Source organism: Prionailurus bengalensis, chromosome X (assembly GCF_016509475.1).
Source record: "Prionailurus bengalensis isolate Pbe53 chromosome X, Fcat_Pben_1.1_paternal_pri, whole genome shotgun sequence".
Lineage (NCBI taxonomy): Eukaryota > Metazoa > Chordata > Mammalia > Carnivora > Felidae > Prionailurus > Prionailurus bengalensis.
In genome coordinates, this window is record NC_057361.1 from 44231034 (window position 1) to 44255152 (window position 24119).

The 24119-nt window shown below is 43.8% G+C and overlaps 1 protein-coding gene and 1 pseudogene across 2 annotated transcripts in view; one reads left to right on the top strand and one right to left on the bottom strand.

Moving 5' to 3' along the window:
* Positions 1 to 24119, bottom strand: part of SHROOM4 (shroom family member 4) — a 134732-nt gene that overhangs the window by 42902 nt on the left and 67711 nt on the right. Inside the window, exons 1-3 of one of the 2 annotated variants that reach the window (XM_043570866.1) lie at positions 12760 to 13173; positions 7789 to 7923; positions 2922 to 5418 (exon numbers count right to left, since the gene is read on the bottom strand). In XM_043570866.1, the coding sequence (XP_043426801.1) occupies positions 2922 to 5418; positions 7789 to 7844 (2553 nt within the window). In that variant the 5' untranslated portion in view covers positions 7845 to 7923; positions 12760 to 13173. Of the gene's footprint in view, positions 1 to 2921; positions 5419 to 7788; positions 7924 to 12759; positions 13174 to 24119 lie in introns of those variants that run through there. The other variant, XM_043570867.1, reaches the window with a different exon arrangement.
* Positions 20032 to 20131, top strand: LOC122478091 (annotated as a pseudogene).

Here is a 24119-nt window from a genome sequence, read left to right on the forward strand (position 1 = left end):
AACATTTCAAACTAAGCTCAAATCTCTCTTTAGTTTAGGAGACAATAACTCACACTCAAAAGATGATAACTCTCTGGTAGATACTGTTCTAAGTGCTTTACCCATGTTCCACCATTTAATCCTCTCAACCAACTTATGAAGTAAGTTATTACTTGCATTTTTTTTTTCACATGGGGAAGCTTAGGAATTTGAATGCAGGCAGTCTGGTTCCAGCATCAGTGATTTTTTAATCATTATTTTATATTTCCTCTCCTCTTTGCTTCAACATTTTGTCTTAAGTATTTCCAAGCATCCAGAAAAGTTGAACAAGTTTACAATCATCTATATACCCACCACTTAGATTCTGCAATGATTATGTTACTACATCTGCCTGATTCCATACCTATTCACTCCTCTACCCATCCACCAATCTATCTTACATTCTTGATGCATTTTTAAAGTGACAAAGAGATTTATCCCCATAAATTTGAAAACTTAAAGAAAATAGACAGATTTTTCTTGATGAATTACCAAAGCTCACTCAAGAAGAAAAAGATAACTGAAACGACCTGTATCTATTAAAGAAATGGAATTTGTAGTTTAAAATATTTCCACAAAGAAAACTCCAGGTCCCGATGGCTTCGATGATAAATTCTACTAAACATTTAAGGAAGAAATAATACCAGTAGTATGCAAACTCTTTTTGAAGATGGAAGAGGAGGAACAACCTCCCGACATATTTGGTAAGGCCAGCACCTTGTCATGAAAACCAGATAAGGACATTATAAGAAAACTACAGACTAAAATCCCTGATCATCATAAACACAAAAATCCCTAACAAAATATTAGCAAATCTAGTCTTGTTCTTATTTCAAAAACCAATCAATAGAATTCACCGTATCAATAGAGTAAAAGAGAAAACTATAAGATCACTTCAATAGATATAGACAAAGCATTTTAAAGAATCCAGCATCTGCTCCTGATGAAAGCTCTCAGCAAATTAGGAATGAAAGGGAACTTCCTCAAGCCGTCAAAGGGCATCTATGAAAACTTATAGCTAACATCAAACTTAATATGGAGAGATTAGGAACAATGCAACACTAGCCACACTTACTATTTCTACTAAACATTGTGTTGGAGGTCCTAGACAGTGCAAGAAGGCCCCCCCTCCCCTAGAAAATGTATACACAATAGAAAGGAAGATAAAAAACAATTTCATTTGCAGATGACATGATTGTCTATATAGAAAATCTTTTTAAAATCTACCACAAAGCTACTAGAACTAGTGAGTTTGGCAAGGTTGCAGGATACAAGACCAATATACAAAATTAAATTGTATTTCCATATAGTATTAACAATGAATTTTAACTTGACATTAAGAAAACAATACCATTTACAATAGCATCAAAACCATGAAATTCTAGGGATAATAGCTAAATATTTGCAACATTTGTATGCTGAAAACTATAAGTTGTATACATCAATATACTTCAAAAACATCAGCATAAATATTAAATAAAGTTTGATATTTGTTTATAATATTTGTAGGCAAAATTTACTTGCAGGGAAATGCACAAGTATTAAGTGCACATTTGTTGAGTTTCAATGAATGCATACACCTGTGTAACTCAAATGGTTATCAAGATACAGAACACTACCACCATCTGACAAAGTTCCCTCATGCGTTTTCCTGCTCAATCTCTGTGGCACCTTCCGTAGGTAACCAGTGTTTTCTTGTTTCCCACAGAATAGCTGTTATAGAATGTTACATAAAAGGAATAGCATATACTCTTTTGTGTAAGGCTTCTTTCGCCCCTAAGTTTCCTTTTTTTTTTTTCTTCAAAGAATGTGTATTGAAGAACTCCACACACTAAGTCATTCAGGAGTGTCTGCCTCTGCAACAACAGTTCAACACAGGAATTAACTTCTGATTTGAGTGCACCAGCCAAAAGGTGGCGCTAGGGAAGCCATGGGGAAGGAACCTGGCAGTGAGCTGGTAAGGACATAGGGGATCCTCTCAGGAGTCCCTTGGGGGATTGGTAGTAGCCTGTGTTTGGGGGTGGGGGGTAGGTTATAACCAGAGTATAACAACAGCTAGTCTAGACCTGGGCCTCTGACAAAGATAGGCTGGAGAAGGGCATAAGGATTTGTTCTTTAGAAAACCTGGGGGACATTTACAAATTTTGCAGGTCCAAGTAGTTTTTCAAGCAGGAATTGGAAGGGAATAAGTGCTATTTTCTGTCAGGCATTAGAGCTGTTTGATCTTCACAACTGATATATGAGGCAGCCATTATTTTCCTCTACTTTAGAGATGAGGTAATAAGACTTCTCTCAGTACTGGCCATTTTATGAGGTAAAAGTTCTGTTTTTTTCCCCTTTAAAAATCATGTACCTGTGGGGCACCTAGGTGGCTCAGTCGGTTGAGCATCTGATTCTTGGTTTCGGCTCAGGTCAGGATCTCACAGTTTGTGAGTTCAAGCCCCACATCAGGCTCTGCGCTGACAATGTGGACCCCACTTGGGATTCTCTCTCCCTCTCTCTGCCCCTCCCCTGCTCATGTTCTCTCTCTCTCTCTCTCTCTCTCTCTCTCTCTCTCTCTGTCTCAAAATAAATAAATAACATTTTTAAAAGGTCATGTAATGCAAGTTTTGGTGGTTGAATGACTTACTTGCTCAAGGTCACTCAGATACCAATTTTACAGTCAGGATATACATCCCAGTTCTGTCCATTTTGTGAGGCAAATGTCATTTTCATCTAAAGATGGGTTAACTGCAACTTTGGTGGCTGAGTGTCTTACCCAAGGTTACTAAGCTACCACTTGGAGAAGCCAGGGCTATACAGTTTAAAGGAATTGTAATCATTACATTTTCCAATGATTTGCCTCACTTTCTCCTCACCAAGAGAATAATGGAAGCAAAAGTATCCAAGAACCAAGTCCTCACCTGCACTGTCAGCTTCCTGGGTTTCCAAGTATTGCTAGGTGCCAAACTGCCATCCTCAGGGCTACTGTGCTGGGGATTATGATAGCAAGCTGAACACCGGATGCATTGGTGGTGGTGGCACCGACAGTTGTAGCAGTTTGGCATCATATTTCTCTTTCGCAAAGCAGGGCAGATTTCCCCAGAACAATACATGCAAGGGTCATGGACTATGGCTCCCTGGACACTGCAGGAGTAGGAGCAGGTCCTGTGGTAGTCAAAATCCCCACAGTGCAGCGACTTACAGCACATGGATGGTTCTAGACCTTTGCTTGCAAAACATTCTGAGTATGTAGGAGTTTCTGACTGAAGGGGTGACACCGAATGATATGATTTGTCTGTGGCATGATATGGTTGGTCTGTAGAATGATATGATTGGTCCATTGGATGGCGCCTCAATTCCCTATAGCTGGAGCTCATTGGCTGGAAGTTTTGGTCTATAGGTTTTGGTCTCTGGGTAAAAGTCTTATTGCTATGAGTGGTTAAACCTGGCAAATGTGATGTAGATAAGGATTTGCTACTCTCTTCAAAGAACTTTCTTCTGTCTGCAAAGGGAAGGAGGATGGCTTCCTCCCCAGCTTGGGCAGTAGAAACCTTCAATTCCTTGCTGTCACTTGGGTTAGAAGGGCCTTCCATGGATAGTGCCACATGTGGCTGTAGGTTGTTCTCTGGAGACCATCTCCAGTGACCTCCACAGACTCCACGGTGAACATTTGTTTTCTCAGAGTCTGAGGAGGACAAGTCAGATGCTTTCCACCAGGTGTTCAGGCCAAAAGAGGGCTGGCCAGGCCTCTGGCCAGGGCTTATTTGTCCCTCTAAGCCTGTCCTAGATTCATGGCTCTCAGTGGCTTGGGTGAGGCACTCTGAAGACCTAGCCTTGAGTATCATGCTCTTGTTGAAGAGCTTGTCCCTGGGGCTAGGTGGTTTTTTATATGAAGATAGAAGACATGAGTTCGAGGCAGAACGTGGAGTACTTTCTAGGGGCTCCTCAGTCTCTTCCACTGGCTCCTTAGTGTCACACAGCTGTGACAAGGAATTCTTGCTCTTCTGGAGCTGGGCCTTCCTCCTCTGAATCTCATTACGCAGATTGGTAGCAAAACGCTCACTCTTACGCCGGTTTTGGATTGAGCGGCCCCGGGGCCCTCTATTTCGTCTCTCACCTACCTGGCCACATTCCTTGGGTTCACTGTCCCCTTCTTCAGTAGCCTCCATGCTGCCAGCTACTTTAGTGGTTGAATAACAATCCCTGGCTTGTTGAACAAGGGAGCCAGAGGCAGAGGGCTGCTGGCTGGCTAATTCACTGCTTGCTCTACAGGCTCTGTTTGGGTCCCAGAAACTTATCTCTGGAGGGTGTCCATCAGCCTCTCCATGTGGAGAACTGCTTGAGCTCTGGTGTCCTGAACCCAAAGACCTGTCATCCACTTGCCTGGTCTTTCTCTCTTTGCTAGGCTGGTCCTGGGTTCTTCCTGTGGAGGAACATGGACTTTTCTTCCCTGTGTGGCTGCTATGCAAAGGTGACAGAGTCCACTCATGCCCATCCTCCCCGGTTGGGAGCTCCATTCCCTTGCTGCCCCTCATATCAAGGTGTACATGCTGTAAATGGGATTCCAGAAGCTGTTCAGGGGCACTATGACGATGCCCCGTGGGTCCTGTGAGGTGTGGAGGGCTGCCAAGAGAAGCAGCCTTAGTTGGCTCTGCTGAAGCCTTCTTGAGTGGGCTGGAATCTATGCTGGAAGCTTTGTCATACACTTTTGGGAATCCAACGGCTTTGGCTGAGGCCTCCATCAGTAGATGCTCAGAGTCCTGCTGGCCGGATTCAGGACCTTGGCTGAGCTCACAGTTCTGATGGCCCTCATTTGTCACTTGGTCTTGCCCGCTGAGGCAGCAGAACCTGTTAGGGTTCCTTGGGGATAGCACGGTGTCTAAGCTCACTATCTCCTTCTGCTGCAAGGAGTCCACATGCTCAGAGGTCCAATGCTGCTCTCCATTAAGGAGCTGGGCTCTGGAGGCCTGAAGGCTGTCTCGCCTCACTGGAGGCTGTGGTGGGCCTCTGATAGCCTTGGCAGGCCCAGAGTGGTGGGCCTCCTGTGGACAGGATGACATCTGGGAGCTGGGAGTCAGGTGGCCCCCATTGGTGGTGCGCCGGCTACCTCCAGAGGTCTCAGTCACATTGGGCCGGCCACTGGCAGCTTTTGTTGGCCCCGGGCCTAGCATGACGCAGTCTGCAGAGCCTGGCTCTTCTGGCTTGAGGGAAAGGGCACAGTCAGAGGCATTTGAGCTGGCTGAGAAGGAGCTATAGGCTGAGTCACGCTGGTTGGGGTACATGTTCTGATCCATGGGCAAGAGGTGGCCCTCATAGGAAGCTTGGCCTGGTTGCTCCAGGCTCTCCATGCTGCCAATGGAGCTGCTTTTCTCAGTGCTGCAGTGCCGGGAGAGTGGACACCACTGCACACACACGTCACTGCAAGACACAGGGCACACTGGTTAGTTAGCCAAATTACCACATCCCTCTCCCGCCATGGCCAGCCCTGCCGTGGGAGAAGGCAGAACAACCCAGAGGCACCCGTGCCACAAATAAGAAGGAGATAAGGCAAAAAAAGGAAGAAGGGAAACAGAGAAAGATATGGATACTGGGGCTCCAGAGAGACGTGGTAAAATGGGAGACAAAACAACATATGGAAACAGGAGAGGGCAAGATCCCAAAGACTAAATAAAAGTGTAAGAACTCCACTGGGGCTTATGCTCTGTTTCCCTGCCACCAGTGAGTCTAGAATTGCTTCTGGCCTGTCACTGTCCTTAGGAAGTCAGCATGTGGCTCTCTGCCAGGAGAGACAATCACAGAATATTAGTATTAGAGAGAGACTCTAAAGGGTTGATTCAATTTCAGCCAGCCCACTTTGTAAATCACTGGCTGTCAAATTTGAATGTGCATCAGAAGCACAGGGAGGACTTGTCCAAACAACACAGGTTTTCGGGCCCCATCCCCAGAGTGTTAAGTCTGGGTGAATCCTGAGAATTTTTGCCTTTGACAAGTCCCCAGGTGATGTTGGTACTCTTTGTTGGTCCAGGGACCACACTTTTGAGAATTGCTGGAGTAAAGCGAGCCCTGCAAAAGGAAGTGATTTTGTGGAGGTGATTTTCTCAAGATCACCCAGCTGTAGCTTGTGACCCAGACAGGGCTGGAATTTAGGCAGCGTCTGGTTCTCTTCTTGGTAGTAGTGATCCTGACCATTTACCAAGGACCTACAATGTGCCAGGCACTTTACAATGTCTCATTTCAGACTGAAGGGGACAGATTATTATCCCCCAAACAATAACTGAGAAAACAAGCTTAGCAATGTAAATTGACAAGCTCACATAGCTGCTAAAGAAGCAAAGCTGGAATTTGAACCCAAGCCTCTGTGAGTCCAATGTCTTAGCTCTTCTGCTATACTATTTGTTAAATTGGAATAATAATAATATCTGTATTATTATTAATAATAATATAATATCAGGTTGCTTTGTTGGTGGCATCAGTTAATAAATGTAAAGCTCTTGTCACAGCCCAGGCACCTAGCAAAGGTTCAATACACAGCTAGCTGCTGCTCTCTTGCTTTTTGTTTTAATTTATATTGTTATCAGCACCCTCTGTATCACTAGTGTTGATATTATGGTTGGCCCTTCATACCCATCACTCCCTCATCCCCCATAGCAAAGCCAAACCAGGGAGACCAAGGAAGGAACCAGGATAAGACACAATCTTGAATTTTAAGTACCATTTCCCACAAACAAAGCCAAAGTGAGCCAAGTCATGCCAGTAACTCCCTATGCCTAGAACCTCTGAGGTCACAGACTGTTCTCAGAAAGGCCATAGTTCATAGACCCAGAACTGGGAGGTGGCAAGGGCTCCCAAGATCCCCAGATCAGCCTCCCTTCATACTTGCTTCCTGCCTTGCCACTTAGCCACTCTGCTCATGTGACTTCTGGACTAAGAATCCATCAATTCCTTGTTAGTAAGGCAACCTGCCACCCACCCTACCACCCTTCCTGCTGCAGACAACCACACCCCCACTCAAATAGGAGCCAAGCTAAGAATGTGTTTCAGTGTATTCTTCCAGAACAGAACTGCCTCTGCCAGGAGCTCCTGTCTTTTGGTGCTAAATAAAGTCACTGGGGGCAAACTCAACCCTTAGCTTCCCTGAGCCTCATCACCAGAAATTCCTTCTTAGAGGGAAGTTCTTGTTGTGGAATAGAAAATATAGCTGAGGCCAGCATCCCTCTGGGCTCTGAGTTTGCAGAAAAAGTTCTCTTCCCCTTCTGGGCAGCTGTTTTCACAACAGACAATACTAGGCCCCCTGAATTGAGAGATCCTCATGGCAAATAGACCCTGTTCTTCAGAGAGGTGCCCATTCTGAGGGCTTTGGCCCTGTGACAGAGCTGGTGAACTCTGGATGAGATCACCAGTGAGTCATTGTAGCTAGAGAAGAGAACCAGAACTGAGCCCCAGTGCCCTCCAGCATTGAGACCCGGGGGGATTAGGAGGAACTAGGGGAAAAGACTGAAAATGAGCAGCCACTGAAATAGGATGAAAAGTAGAAGAGTGTGGTGTCTTGCAAGCCAAGTGCAGTATTTCAGGGAAACATTTTCTAGAAGGAAAGGGACTGTCCCAAAGTCACAGAGAATTAGCAGTAAGTAGCCTAGGACTAGAACCCAGGTACTATGGATTCCCACTCCATTTTCCATTATAGCACTCTGGGCTCTATAGCATGCATCTGGGACTAGAGCAGAAGGGTAGGAGTGGCCAGATGGTCTACCCTCCAGTTCATCTTGAAGGGGAGGGTTCTAGACTCACCTTGTGTTGCAGCCAGAATGCCAGGACAAGCTGAAGGCTTCAGAAGGGAAATGCATGGTGGTAGCCACTTCAGGGCATCCTTCCAGCAGCTTGGCCACATGCCATGAGTGTGGCCTACTGACAGGGGCGTTTCTCCTACAGCAAGAAAGGGACAGGAAGTCAGCTTAGGGAACCAGAGCTGAAATCACTTCCCATGCAGCTTCCACCCCCACCCCGTCTTTCCATTAAATGAAGTAAAACATCTTGCAAGGAGCTGGTATGGGAATCTTAGTGGCCCTCTTCGGCTCCCAGCACTCAAATCTCCTTCGTGCTGAGGATGAGGCATGGATATACAGAATGTCAGTTTCACAGGGCTACCTTGCTCATGGGTGTATCCCAGGCACACACAGCAGTGCCAGACCCATAGTAGATGCTCAGTAAGTATTTGTGGAATAAATGAGTACTGCTGCCCAATCAACAGTGAGCCTACCCTAAGTTGTCTTTGAGGAAAAAAATCAATCTGGACAAACATCCCATTTTTCTCTAAGAAAAGAATAGGCAAGGGGTGCGTAGGTGGCTCAGTCAGTTAAGTGTCCATCTTTGGCTCAGCTCATGATCTTGTGGTCAGCAAGTTTGAGCCCCACATCGGGTTCTGTGCTAACAGCTGGGAGCCTGTATCCTGCTTCAGATTCTGTCTCTCTCTCTCTCTCTCTCTTCCCCTCCCCCACTCACACTCTCTCTCAAAAATAAATAAACATTAAAAAAAATTTTAAAGAAAAAAATAGGCAAGTGATAGAGAAGTTCAAAGAAGTCAACACCAGGCTGCAAATCCTCCAATTTTCACTTGTTCCTGTGATAAGCATTTGTTATATGTTTACTTCTTCACAATGTACCGTCTGTGTATAGCTCTGGGGATACAGAGATGAATCAAACATAGTCTTTGCTTACAGATTAGTAGGAAAGAGAGCTAATTCGAATAAAGCATGGTGAAGGCACTGAGGGAGTGAAGGATAAGATGGGCACAGAGGTGAGATGCCTGAGTTTGTAGGCAGAGGGGGACAAGAAGCCCCAACTCCTGCCAGGGAAAACAGCACCAAGTGGTGAGTGATGCAGTGCTGGGCTGACAGAGAGACTGTCTGCTCTGCATGACGGGGGTACATAGAGGGATACAGGTCTGAGGCCAATGCCCTAGAGGCAACCACAAGGTGTCTGGTGCTGGAGGCTGCAGCCATACTATTGTACTGACTGGCATAGACAAGACCCATTCCTGTCCTCTGGTATATTCCCCGTGAATAGATACCACCCTTACAAGTGGAGAAGAATGACATGGGGAAGAGCACATGTGGGACCTGGGTAATTCACCAGAAGATAAGGAGAAGGTTGATTAGATGGGGGGGGGGGAAGGAAACAGAGCAAAAGAATGAAAGGGAGAGAAAGAAAGAAAGAAAGAGAAGAGAAGAGTGAGAGAGGGAGGGAACCTGGGTGGCTCAGTCAGTTAAGTGTCCTACTTCAGCTCAGGTCATGATCTCACAGTTCGTGAGTTTGAGCCCCGCGTCGGGCTCTGTGCTGACAGCTTGGAGCCTGAGCCTGCTTCAGATTCTGTGTCTCCCTCTTTCTCTGCCCCTCCCCCACTCATGCTCGCTCTCTCTCTCTCTCTCTCTCTCTCAAAAATACATAAACATTAAAAAAATTAAAAACAAAGAGTGAGAGAGGAAACAAATGACACAGTGGGAGAAAACTGAGAGAGATTATAGAGGAATACATAGTAGAGAGAAATGGGTGATAGAGAAAGGGATGAATGACAGAGTAAGAGGAGGATAAATAAGTAGATGAGAGACAGAGACAGAGACAGAGACAGAGAGAGAGAGATGATAGCCTCTTTAATTTATTCAGTCATTTACTGTGGCAGGCTCCATGCTAGACACTAACAGTGCAGAGTTGACTAAGATAATGGCCCCTGTTTTGAACAAGCTTGTAACCTAGTGAGATAAATCAGCTCTCTACCTCCTAGGAGCAGTAGTGGATAGACTTGAGCTGGATTCCATCCTGGCTGGGAATGCCCCTCACCCTAGTGGAAACACAGAAAATCCCAGCAGTACAAGGTTCTAGAGGCCCAAGGCCTAAAAAGGCAGTCCTGAGGAGAACAGCCTTGCTAGGGAAAACAAGGGTTGAGTGGTAACAGGCCAGACATGGATAAGGAGGTGTAAGAGGAAGGGCAAGGGAAGCTGCTCATCAAAGGTCAGGAACCAGAGCCACAGGTCAGCAGCGCTGGCTAGATTTATGGGGAGGAAAGCCAAGCGAGTCCCCCACTTTTAACTATAGTGTTCTATTATGGGTTTCAAAATGCCCAGTAGGGAATCTAGAGGTACAAGAAGACCTTAGAGCAGGAGGAGGTGGGGTGTCTGTTCCAGAGTTTCACACACAAAGCCATGTTGTTAGAAATCTTTCCAGCTAATATTACCTGGTAGTCATCCAATAACAACTGTAGATAAAGCAGCTGACAGAAGTACTGTGTATTGCTACATACTAAGAGCCATGTGTTTCTACTAGGTACTATGCTTCCAGGCGCTGAGATACAGTGGAGAACAAGGCACCTCTCTTATTTTGGGCCCTTCTTCCACATCCAGGATTTCTGAAGAGTCCAGGATTTAAAATGTGAGTGGTCAGCCTTGATACCATCTTCCCCCAGCCATCCAATCTTTCATTGAGTTCTACTGGGTCTTCTTTTATATCTTTCCGGCTTTGCCTCTCTCTCTCTCTCTCTCTCTCTCTCTCTCTCTCTCTCCATTTTCATTGATTCTATTCTACATAATTACACTTCTCCACAGAACCCACCACCAACACCTTCTGTTCTAGTCCAGGCCCTTAACACTATAATGTCCAAAATACCATGTCAGTCTGCCAGCCAGTCTCTCGTTGTTCCATCTCCAGTAATTGCTTTTGGGTCATATCACATCAAACACCAATTGAATTGTGGCACTCACCTATTCAAGAATCTTCCCTGGCTCCATGTTTCTTCCCCTGTCCTGCATCAAATATAAACCAGGTGAGATGTTCAAAGCTGTCTATGAGCTATCTTTACCCACCTGGCCCAATCTCCCATATCTGTGCTCCAGTCATGTCCTGTAAGCAACTTTGCACTTTTGCCATTGGTTCTCCAATAGAATCTAGCACAGGCTCTGTAGATGGACCACCTTGGTTTGAATCCCAGCTCTCCCACTTATGAGACTATTACTTTGCACAGGTGACTTCACTTCTCAGAGCTCTAAAATGGGGATAAAATAGCTAATTCGTGGGGTTGTAAAGATCACATGAGACAATGTATGTCGAATGCTTAGGACAAGGTCTGGTAAGCCCTCAACCTATCTTAGTTATTACTCTGACTATTCTCTTCAGCTGGAATCCCCCTCTAATTTTGTCAGTCTGCATCCCACCTATTCTTTAAGGTGCTGCTCAAGTACCATGTCCTCCAGGGTGCTTGCCCTTAGTAATCTAGTCCTCACAATTTATCTTATAATAATATTATGTTTTATATTGCACATCATCATTTCATGTATGACAGTCTCATCCCACCAACTGTATCAGGCCAGTAAGGAAGGAAACAAACATGAGTGAGGTGGATCTCGGTTCATATCCTAACTCTACCAATTTGGATGTGTGACTGTACGCAAGGCACTTAACCCATCTGAGCTTTGGTTTTCTTATCTGAAAAAGGGAACAATAATCCTTACCTGGCTAGGTCATGGTGAGGATTAGGGATAATATTTTCAAAGCATCTGAGACAGAGCCTGATACGTAACAAGTGGTCAATAAATAGCACGTACTATAATAAAGGTTATCAGCTCAGACTTGTCCTTCTGGATTGTTCAAAAGTACTCCCACCAGATTTGTCTATCTGCTGTCAAGGTTTGGCTACACCACTCCTCAGCCACAATTTGAAATGTAGCTAACAAAGGCATCTACTATCTAGGGTCTCTCCAGGAGTTGGAAACAATCCCAAAGAGACAGAAGCAAGGCAATAGGGATTTGGGACCACTGAGAGAAAACCACAAGTTATGGGAAGGAAAATCCTAGCAGAGGAACTGTAGCCAGAGCTGGAGACTTCTAGCCCTAGTTTGGAAAAGGAGAGGAAACTATCAATAGGGTCTAATACTCAGTCTAGTATTATTACTAAACATCCCTAGACTTGGAGACAGTCTACACTGACATTCCACTCCTGGCTGTGTTACCTTGGGCAAGTCACTTCTCTGAGTTGTAGGTTCTTTGTCTGTAAAACTATGAAGAGAACCCCTTACTCACGAATTACAGCCTCGATTAAATGCAACCCTGTGTGTGAAACCACTCAGTGTAGTACCTGACATACCATGAACTTTACAAAAACAGAACAGGGACCATTAATTGACCACTTAGATGTGCTGGGCACTAAGCACTTTGTATATATTAGTTGATTCAGTCCTCACTCCAACCTTATCAGTAAGAGCTATTATTATCCTCAGTTTACAGATGAGGAAACAGAGACGCAGATAAATTGCTTTGCCAAGAGCACACATAATGAGGATGAGGCTCAGAACCTCCAGCCCTTTCTAGGATACCACAGGACTCCTCCTCCCCAAAGAGGGACTTGACTCAACAAGCTTGTATATCTGAGGCTTCTAGCTGTTTCTACAAGAAGCAGTCATAAAGGGAAAGTCTTGGTGGTCCTTGAGTTTAAACCATACCTTCTTCGGGCAGTGGGGAAGAGTGATGAAGAGAAAGAAGCAGAGAGTTGAGAAAATGCCAACCACCAAACATGCAGCTCCAGGCCTAGCCATGGAAGGAATGGCATCAGTGCCTGCCCTTTCTCCCAAGACTGGCTCAGGTACTGCCATGAACACATACCGTACCATTCATTACTCCAAAGTTCCTTTCTTAGAAAGCAAAGATAAAGGGATACTGAAGAAAGAAAGCAGAAGGGGAAGAGAGGCAGCAGCCATGGCTACCAGCAGCACCTACCATGGAAGTTGGTCCTGGTGGGGAGATGGCTTAGGAGAAAAACTGGGTATCCAGCCAGCTCAGGTGCTCAACAACCCCTCCAGCCAGCTCCTAGTGCTTCTTTCTGCAGGCTGGATCTTCCCTTAGGTGAAACCCATCTGCCTTCCTGTTAAGACTTCCTGAGATGAGGGGCCATCAGCCCAAGCTGCTGAGTGCGATGCAAAGGGCTCAGGCACAGTCAGGTCCCAGTTCCAAGAACAGAGAGGAGTGGCATTGAAGGCAAGGTATGGCCATCAACCGTCGGACCCAGATGCAGCCACAGCCAGAGGAAGGAAAGCCAGTGTCAAGAGCAGGACAGGAGTGAAGACGCTGCTCCAGAAACCAGCCAGTACCCTGGTGGCAAAGGGAAGGATGAAAGGCAGTTCCAGAAGCATAAACAGTCCCCCTGTTCCCTACTCCAGCCTCCTCTGAGCCCTGGCCCACGCCCTTCCACAGCTCAGGGGCCAATAAGGAAGCTGGGCCCCCAGCCACTGCTAGAACTCAGGAAAGGAGCAAGGAAATGATGTTTGGGAAAGATAAAGCTAGTGTCTAAAAAGAATTTTTAAAAATACACGTAAGTAAGAGAGAAAAATACCCCAGACACATACACTTAAAAGAATTCCTGTGCTTCCTGAACTGAGCTGACCCCACCCAGCCATCTCCGTGGGTCCTCTGGGCCCTAGAAAAGGAAAGCCTGGAGCAGCCAAGCCTAGCAGACTCCAGGTCCTGAAGAGCAAGTAGTAAGTACTACAGCTTATTTTACATGGCTGGGGGATAGTGACCTAGAGATTTTCCAAGGTGAATGTCCTGCTGAGCTATACAGACTTACAAACCAGTCTCAGTCATATTTACAGGGTCTGCACTTCCTATGGGCACCTGGAAAAATCCAAAGAAAACTTCATTTTGCAACTGAGATGGTGGTGCTTGGAGTCAGCATCCCTGGCCCTGCCATGAATTCTCTGAACTCTGACAACTTACTCCCATTCTCTGAGATTCTGTTTCCTCTCTGCAAAATAAAACATTGGACTCCATTGTTACAAACAACCCTTCCAGCTATAGCATGTTATGATGTAATAGTCCTAGGCCCCAGGCTGGGGCTTCAAATGATGTCCTCACTGACCTATGTGATAGCCAGAAACCAGAGTGGCCCCACATGATTTTGTTGTATATCCCAAGCCAAAAATCAGGCATCAGGGTTTAATTTCTCTCAGAGATTTAGGGTTGGGGGTTTTCTTTTGTAATACTCCTGATCCCCACTCCAGGTTCCCTTGGCATCTGGTCCTAATTCCAGCAATTTCTGGCCCAAGAAGGCTTATGTGAGCTCCCTCAGGACAAGAAGTATGCTCAGGCCATTTCTCTCTGGGGAAATCATGCCTGGAGGCCCCTTCCCTTCTCTTTCCTCTGTACCACCTAGTGAAGTCTGGGTTGACTTTTTGTCTACTCCCTAAAAGACAGGTGCCATCCAAGTAAGCCCATAGGCCCTCCTTTGGTAGTTAGTACTGTATGGGCAAAGTTTGGGGATTTTATGGGAGTATAATATGGCTTATAGTCTCAGCTTTACCATTCACTACTTGTTTGGTCTTGGGTATGTCACAGAGCCTTCATTTTCTCATCTGCAGACATTCAACAAATGGTACCTTCTGTTAATATTATCTTCTACACAAAATAGCAATGGGCAAAGTACTGTTAATAGCATGAAAAATGATTTCTTCATTCCAAATGAAGATTAATGAGAAAGGACTAATTTAAAGAAGGTTCAAAACAGATGGTTACCAGAGGGGAGGTGGGTGGGGGGATGGTTTAAACAGGAGATGAGGATTAAGGAATGCACTTGTTGGGATGAGCACCGGAAGACATACGGAAGTGTTGAATCACTACATTGTACATCTGAAGCTCACATAAGGATGTATGTTAACTACCCTTGGATTAAATAAAAACTTAATTAAAACATTTAAAAGAAGAAAAGAAGGTTCAAAAGCCAAACCTATACTCTAGAGAAGAGCTTCTCAAACTTTAATGGGCATATTAATCACCTGTGATCTTGCTAAAATGCAGATTCTGATTTAGCAGGTCTAGAGCAGGCTCCAGATCTAACTTTCTAACAAGCTCTACAGTAATGCTGATGCTGCTGGTGTGATCACCATCCTTTGACAATACACTGGGGAATACAGTACCATTAACAGTATACTAAAGAATAATTCTTCGTCTGAAAAAGCATGAGGATAAACAGTTTCTTCTCATGTCATTCCTCAGGCCTGGGTGCCCAGCCTTCGCTAATCTTCTGGTTATCAAGTACCTTCCTCCTTTCACTCAGCAACCCAGTGCAAAACAGTGCTTTCCTGATGAGATCTGCTGATCCCCACATCATAAAGAAATAGAGAACAATGAGTTTGATAGGAGTTGGGTCCTGTCTATAGCCAGGTGAGGCTGAGAAAATTATGAGTAGAGGAGCAAGCATGTTCATGGGGCTTCCTGAGGTACAGGTGGGGCAGGCGGAGGAGATGCAGAATCACCAAATGAGGTGATATGATAGGCAGGTGGGCACAGGTGGAATATACCTGAAAAATTCTTGGGCAAAGGAAGATAAAATAGGAACACTTAACAGTGTGGCCAATTTGGGATTTGGAAAAGAGGCTGGGGGTTGGGGTGAGGGTAAAAGGGGAATCCTCTCACTTATCAATGCTGAGTTCCAGATTACATTATCAAGTATAACCTCCTATATTTGGGGGAAGGTAAAGATGACTGCTTCTTTCCCAAGCACTCAGAAAATAAGAACTTGGCATGGATGCAAGATGAGGATGGGCACATGAAGGTGAAAGTGGCAGATAAGCCAGAAGCTAGCTCCCAGAAGAGTCCTCTGGTAAACACTTGTGAGAGATGAGGAGAGGGAGATGCAAAAATTCTGGATGGGGTGCCTTAGTGGGCTCTTGCCCCAGTATCTTCTGACAGCATTACCCATCTCTGATTCTGGCTCCCAGCAGACCCATTAAGCAATACTTAGAGGCACACAGAGAAAGAGAACCATGGCTTTGCCCCAACCCAGGGCAAGAAGGAAAACATGGCCTGTGTTGCTTGGGATTGTGCTTAATACGAGATCTGGGATATAACCTATTGCAGGCTCTTTCCTCTTTTGAAAGTGTTTAGATAAGGAGAAGCACAAAAGAGTGTCCTTGACTAGTTTTGTTTACTTTCTGTGGTTCTTCCAGCTTCCCCCTGAACAGTACATTCCACTTGCCCCACATGAAGGAGTCCAAGCTTATTCTGGCCAGCTCTGCAGGAAGGGAAGCCTGCGTACAGACCGGTGGACAGAACAATGCATGGCTTGTTTATCTGACAAAATAGGGGAAAAGCTGCTTGATCACCATGGAAGGATACAGAGCTACTAAGGTCCACTCACACCCCACTGCTAGTGGGGGACCTTGCGGCCTGGTGATCCAGGGACCCTTTCTTATTACAGACCAAACCAAGGGGGAACATGTGTGTGTGTGTGTGTGTGTGTGTGTGTGTGTGTGTGTATATATAATTTTAAAGACAACTTTTACAACAGTGGCTTTCTTGTCTGGGAAAGTCAAAGTTTCGGTCATCTGAAATGTGGGTATTTTACATAGGAGGGACTTTGGTATACTTCTGTCTCCCCAGATTCCCCACCTCCTCCAACCTTCCCTCACCTCTCTGAACAGTCAGGTCAAGCTCTTTCATGTAAATATGCTGGATCCACCTCTCCACCCTCCATCTCAGGATCCATCCCTGGCTAAAAGGAAACCAAGGGCAGTGAATAAGGGAATGTTGCAGTGGAAATAAAGACTCCCTCAAATGCTGTTGTATGTGTCAGGAGGTACCTTTGGGCTCTCCAATTAGAGAATGATAACTTTATCTGATAAGGGTCTTTATATTTGACCTTCTGTTTTCATGTATCAATTTTCACATTGAAATCTTTAAAACAGGGGGACACCTATTTTTTTAAAGAAGGCTGGAAAGAGGTAACCTATGAATGATGCAGGAGAGCTTTGCAAATATTAGGGGCTAAAAATGCTTAGTATTTTAGAAGCACAGTACCTGTAATTCTCTTTCAGAGTGGGATAGAGAGTATATTTTAGTTCTATGTACAGTCTAATAAGACATAGCCATCATAGACTGTTTGTTGTCAATGATCCCAAAGGCAAGAAGGTTGACGGTTCATATTTCACAGCTTCTAGAAACAAGGTGAGCAAGTCAAGAATCTGAATAATGAAAGAGAGTTTTTCTCACTTCCCTGTATATACAAAAGCTAAGAGTGAAACACCAGAGGGCTGAGGGAGACTTCAGGAGAGAATATAGGGAAAATGACAATAGGTTCACAGAGAATCATCTGTTGAGCCAGCTTCTGGTGTGATGCCCAATTTCCTAAGCCAACACCCAGAGTGATAAAGAAGGTGGAGGATGTTTGTCCTCCAGCTCTGGTTTCTATTAGTAATATTTGTAGTATCCCTTGGGAAGGAAGATATGGGAATAATATAAGATTTCCTTTCTTTTCCCTTTAAGCCAAATATCTTCTTCAGCTTAGACTCAGTACTGGAGATGCCACTTTTTCAAGAGGATGGTGAAACCCACAAAGGTTTTTCCTAAAGTTAAGTCTCAAAGCCCTTAGAATTACTTCTGGCCAGTCTTCAACTCATCTCCACTACGAAGGACATGGAGCCCTATGACAATAGCCAACAATAGTGAGGACCCTGGTAGAACTAACAGTACCCACTCCCTCTGCTTTGTGCAAACATGAAAATGAGGAAGGGTCAATGCTCAGCAGAGCTGGACCACAGTGAGCCAGGTGGAAAGCAGTGGGAGATGAGGTTGGGAAAATGCCAAGACCAGACTGTAGAGTTTTCAAAGGCCAAAGTAAGAGGTATGCATTTAATTCTCAGTGCAATGGGAAGCTGCTGGACATTGTTAAGCAGGGGACTACCATGATCTACATTTTATAAATATCTCACTTGGCTGATGAATTTAAGCAGGATGAGAGTAGAATCCAGGCAACCAGTTAAAAAGGCTCTCATAGGTAAGAGATAATAGTGGTTTGTTCTAGGGAAGAAGCAGTAGGGTAGAGAAAAGAAGTTTGATTCGAGAGATCTTGAAGAGGTAGAGCTGACAGTACTTGTTGATTGACTGAATGTGGAGAGTGAGGGAGAAAGAAGAAGCCATGATATTTGGGTCATTTGGCATCTGTACCTTCTTAACACAGAGTTCATTCCTGAAACTGACTCATTAGTAGTATATATTTTTTTTAAAAAGTCGGCAATCTTCACCATTCTCTTATTCAAGCATTTATGGAGCTTCCATCCACAATTTAAGGTGCTTGGAGAGGTACCATGGAACATGCCAAAATGAAGATGATATAATCCATGTGCTTAAAGAATTTACAATGTGAGAGGGGATGAATAGAAATACCTAAGTAACCACTAAACCCTAACCAGAAAGTTATGTCATTGAAGGAAATGCTAACAAAATGAGGGTTTAAAAAAGGAGAAAGCACAGGTTAATTAAGGAAGACTTTACAGTGCCTCTGGGCTAAATCTTGAAGACTCAGTTTATTTATTATTTTTAATACAATTTATTGTCAAGTTAGCTAACATACAGCGTATACATTGTGCTCTTGGTTTCAGGAATAAATTCCTGTGACTCATCACTTACATAACAACACTCAGTGCTCATCTCAACAAGTGCCCTCCTCAATGCTCATCGCCCATTTCCCTCTCCCCCATACCCCCCCACCGCATCAGCCCTCAGTTTGTTCTCTGTATTTAAGAGTCTCTTTTGGGTTTGCTTCCCTCTCTGTTTGAAACTATTTTTTACCCTTCCCTCCCCCATGGTCTTCTGTTAAGTTTCTCAAGTTCCACATGAGTGAACTCTGTCTTTCTCTGATTGACTTATTTCACTTAGCATAATACCCTCTAGTTCCATCCACATTGTTGCAAATGGCAGGATTTCATTCTTTCTCATTGCCAAGTAGTATTCCATTGTATATATAAACCTGGCATGACGTCTCCAGTCTCCTCCAGTTTAAACCGAGACTCGGTTTAAACTGGAGGAGACTGGCGACATCATGCCAGATTTGCATAAGAGTGGGAAAAGAAGGAATATGCTGAATGAAGCACAGTTTATATAAGGCACACAGGAAGTAAAGTTAAAATGATGCAAGAAAACGGTGGGCTTTAAGTGTCAGTGTATTTACCTCACATAACCCAATAGGCAAGAGAGAGGCTTAGGAAGATACAGAATAGGAGAGCAACATGGTAAAAGCAGTATGTTGGGAAGGTTATTTTGGTAGTCATGTGTAGGTTGAATTGTGTGGATAAATACTGAAAGCATGAAGTGAGGAGGCTTACACAATAGATACAATAAAAGGTAGAGCTAGAACATGACAGTGGGGATACGACAGAAGGGAAAGACGGAAAAAGAACATGAGACACAGAGCCAACAAGGTTGGACTACTCATTAAATATGAGAAGGGGGTTAACATGACCATGAAGCACGTGGAAGAAAAGTGGTAGTGCCAACCTAGATAGGGAAGTTGGAGCAGGAGCCAGAGAAATGTTTGATTTTAGACATGAATTTGTTTCACATGCTATCAAATTATGTAGATAGACACGCCCAGCAAGCAGCTCAATGTCTGGGCCACAGCACTAGAAAGAGGTTAGGGCAGGGTATGGACATGTGGTCATTATTCTGAGAAAAGGCAGCTGACATGCTGCATTGGCTATGATTGCCCATGGTAAATGTGTGCAAAGGAAAGACCATGGATGACAGGTCCCTGTAGAACAGCTAGAGTTTAGGTGGGAGAAGAAGACATGCTAATCAAAGAAACAAAACAATAAAATGTCATTTTCTTTTTTTAAATTTTTTAAATGTTTTTTAAATTTATTTTTGATATATATAGAGAGAATGCATGAGTGCAAGCAGGGAGGGGCAGAGAGAGAGGGAAACACAGAATGCAAAGGAGGCTCCAGGCTCTGAGCTATCAGCACAGAGCCCAACATGGGGCTTGAACTGAGGAACTGTGAGATCATGGTCTGAGCTTAAGTCAGATGCCTAACCGACTGAGCCACCCAGGCGCCCTGTCACTTTCAATGATATTGGTAATATATATATATTTAAACTAAGTGTCAGTAAAATTTCAGGGAAATGGGCATTCTTGTACATTCCTGGGTGGGGAGGGATATGGGTATACATTTGCTATAAAGAAATGTGCCATATCAAGAGACATCAAAATGTTCCTATTGTGCTTGCTTCAGCCAACATACATGAAAATTGGAATGATGCAGAGATTAGCATGGCCCCTGCAAAGGCTGACATGCAAATTTATGAAGCACTCCATTTTTTCTTCGCTGGAATTAGACAGTATTAATAGTTGTGCAACCTTGTGAATATACTAAAAGCCACTGAATTACACACTTGAAGGTAATGCATTTTATGATATGTGAATTATATCTGTTTTAAAAAATGTTCCTACCCTTTGATACAGTCTTTCCACTCCTAAGATTCTACCCTAAGAGAGCAATTAGAGATGCACACATTGATTTGTGTACACGAAGTGTCACCTACTGCAGAGTTATTTATAAAGGTAAAAACAGGAATATCCTAACTGTCCAACATTTAGGAAGAGTTAAGGGAGGTATTGTACATCTACATGAAGGAAAAATAATCTGCCATTAAAAACCATGTTTCTCAAGACTACTTAATGATCCTGGAAAAGGCTCACAATATAATGGCAAGTGAAAGAAAAAGCATCCAAACTTGCACATAGTATCAGCCCATTTCAAAAAATATATATGGATGTACATATATATTCATATACAAGCCTACACATATTATAGGGCTGAATGCCAATACATCAATATCTTACCAGCAGGTGTTTGTCTCTGTGTGGCAGAATTAAGGGTCATTCTTATTTTTTATACCTTTAAAAAATTTCAAAGCTTTCTACACTACACATGTATTAGAGCTGAATGAGAAAAAGTTTTCAAAGAAAAAAGACACCATTCTACATGGGCATATCATTTACCCTGACAATCATCTGATGCAACTGTCTGATACATTCCTAAGTTAGGAATATGCAATACTCATAATACTTGTATAATTGTAATACTCATATACTTAACTATTTCAAACATCTGTATTTTGCCCTCAGATAAATCAGCCTAGAGCCCGCCAACCTAACAAAATGCTTCCCCAACAAATGCTTTGCTCTTTGGTGGTGGATTCCTCTGTCTATTGTACTAATTAAAAAAACCTCCATCTGACAGTTTTTTTTTACCACAATATTAGCAATGGGAGCTGTTCTTTGCTGTCAGAGGTGGCCAGGGCTGGAAGAACAAGGGGCAAGTTGAAGGAGACCAGGCAAAGGAAAAGAAAGGTCAAGTCAAAGTCAGCATCAAGGCTGTGCCCAGTGGATTGAAAAAAATTGCTACTCAAGGCTTTGTTGGCTATAGTTTTTTCCCAAGTGCCTCATGAACTTGGTGGGACAAAATTGCATGGAGAGGGGACAAGCCACAGGAAAATCTGGTGGGGGTGTGTGGCAGTAAGTACCATCTGTAAAGCCATCTGATTGCTAATATTTGTACACCAAATTCACAGTCACACAGAACTTTCATAGACACCATTCCATTTAATTCTTAAAACAACTTTATAAACTCCACTTCAGGAAAGAAGAAACTCAGGTTCAGAGGTGAAATAAATCACACAAGGCTTGAACTGAAGTTTTTTGCCTCCAAATTCCTGTGTGTTTTCCCTGAACAGTGGTTCTCAAAGTTTGTTATATAGATCAGCATCAGCATCACCAGAGACCTTGTTAGAAATGAAACTCTGGGGCCCTACTCTGGACCTTCTGGATCAGAAACTCTGGGAGTGGGGCCCAGCAATCTGAATTTTAACAAGCCCTCCAAGTGATTCTGATGCATACCCAAGTTTGAAAGCCATTGCTTTAAAGAATGCTACCATATATTTTTTAAAACAGATTTTTAAATGGCTTCTTTAAAATACTGGCTGCTGATGCTTTGACTTAAATGGGTTTTTGTCTTCCAGGGCAGGCTGGGAGACTCTCTTCAACTGTCAGTGGCTGTATACACAATATAAGGGGCTGCCTGAATAGAATGCGGGCTCCAGGGGTGGGTGGGAACATACTACTTCATGGTGAGGAAGGTCCCAGAACCAAGAGGGCAATCCTCTGCTCACATCTTCCCTGTTTGAAGGGGATATGAGCTGGAGAGCAGCTGCCATATATTTATCTCCTCTTCTGAAGTTTCACTTCATAAAAGCTTTCACGTGGTTCCACAATGTCCTGCATGAGCCCCTGGGAAATTTCCTGATCTGATGTATTTACATTTACAAACCTCTGGTTGACCAAGCTTTTCATTTCTTTGGTTTTCATTTTTTTTTACAGGATTTTCAAACAACAATTTAGAAAAAAAATGCAGCAATTGAAACAAAATTATTTTCCTTCTGGGTAACATGAACTCCCCTACTCATGCCTCCCCAACCCACTCCCTATCCAATTTCCTCACTGCAGGTAACTGTTCTCTCTCTCATTCTCTGTCTCTCTGTCTCTCTCTCTCTCATACATACATACACTCATGCACTCAATCATACACATTCCTTTCCCTTGGGATGGAGAATAAACAGATCATGTATTTTTTTTTAAAAATTGGACTTGACTTAAACCAGATTTTAAATTTTGTCAGGGTAATGTTTGTAAAATTGAAACAAAACTCATACATAAATATAGATTTATTCTGAAAAAGCTAAAGCTAAAAGAATCATGGAATTAAAATTATAAAGTATTCAAAATTCTAGCAATGAACAGAATTTGTTGTTATTCCCTTTTCTTCATAGGTACTCACACTGAATTCATTCATTCATTCATTCATTCATTTATTGGTTAGTTATTGAGAGCCAAGCAAGCACTATTCTGGGGTGCTGGGGACAAAGCAATGAACAAAACAGACAAGATCTCAGTCCTCATGGGGTTCAACTCAAAAAATATGAAATATATGTCAGGTCGTGGTAAATGCTCTGAAGACAGAGAAAGCAGGGTAAAGGTGGACTGACTGACAGGAGTGTGTGGGGGCCAATGCTATTTCAGAAAGTGTGGTCAGTGAAGGCCTCTGTTGGGAGGTGATACTCGAGCAGTGGCCTAAGTCAGGGAAGTAGTCAGGCACATAAGAATGTGCCTGGGCAGAAGGATCAGCAAAGGTGATGGTCCTGAGATAGGATCACTTTGCCATCGTCCAAGAACAGCAGGAAAGTCAACGTGGCTGGAATGGAATGAGCAAGACAAAGAAGGGGAGGAAATGAGGTTGAGGAAGGAGCCTGGGGCCAGGTGAGTGGCTCATTCTAAGGACTCTGGATTTAATTTTAAGAGTGATGGAAAGAAACCCTGTTTCTACTATGTGTCTAGTGGGGGCCAAAGAGTCTAAAAGTCTGCACTATGATCCTTGCCTTCAAGAAGCTTTCAATCCAGGGTGCCTGGGTGGCTCAGTCAGTTAAACGTCTGACTAGATTTTGGCTCAGGTCATGATCTCATGGTTCCGTGAGTTCAAGCCCTGCTTCTGGCTCCAAACTGCCAAATGCTTGGGATTCTCTTTCTCTCTCTCTGCACCTCCCCAACTTGCACTCTTTCACACTCTTTCTCTCTCTCAAAAATAAAGAAATAAACATTAAAAAAAAGAGAAGCTTTCAATCCATCCATTTGAGGAAACAAGCCAGAATTACAGGAGACTTGAGGAGGGGTGGGGATTCTTGATTTCTCACCTATACTTGGTCCTAATCTTAAGGAGCCACCTTTAGTAGAAAAGAATTCCAAAGGAGAAAGAGGCTTGCCTCCTATGCCAATTTGAGAAGATTCTCCCACTTCATAATTTAGGCATTTTAATCTCAAAAACACAATGTTTACTATGTGTTCTAAATATTAAAACATTTTATACTCATAACAACCCTACAAGGCAGGCACTACTATTGTCATCCCCATTTTACAGAGGGGAATATCAGCAGCTCAGAGAGGCTGAGTAACTTGCTCAAGATCACATAACTAAAAAGTTAGTATTGAAACCCAGGGAGTCTGGCTCCAGAGCCCACATTTTTAACCACTATTCTCACCTGCCTTGCCTACAGATAGAGACAAAAGGATGGGGAGGGGAGGATGATGAATTTAAAGTTGAGAATTAAAGGGGAAGTCTCTCAAATGTCCCAGGTGACCAAGAAGAGTGCTGGAGGTGTAAGGAGACCTGGGGAAAAGACCCTGAACTAGCCATGGGGGGAGAGCTAGACGAGCAGGCCGCAGGATACTGCATCCATGTTGGGAGTCTGCAAGGAGT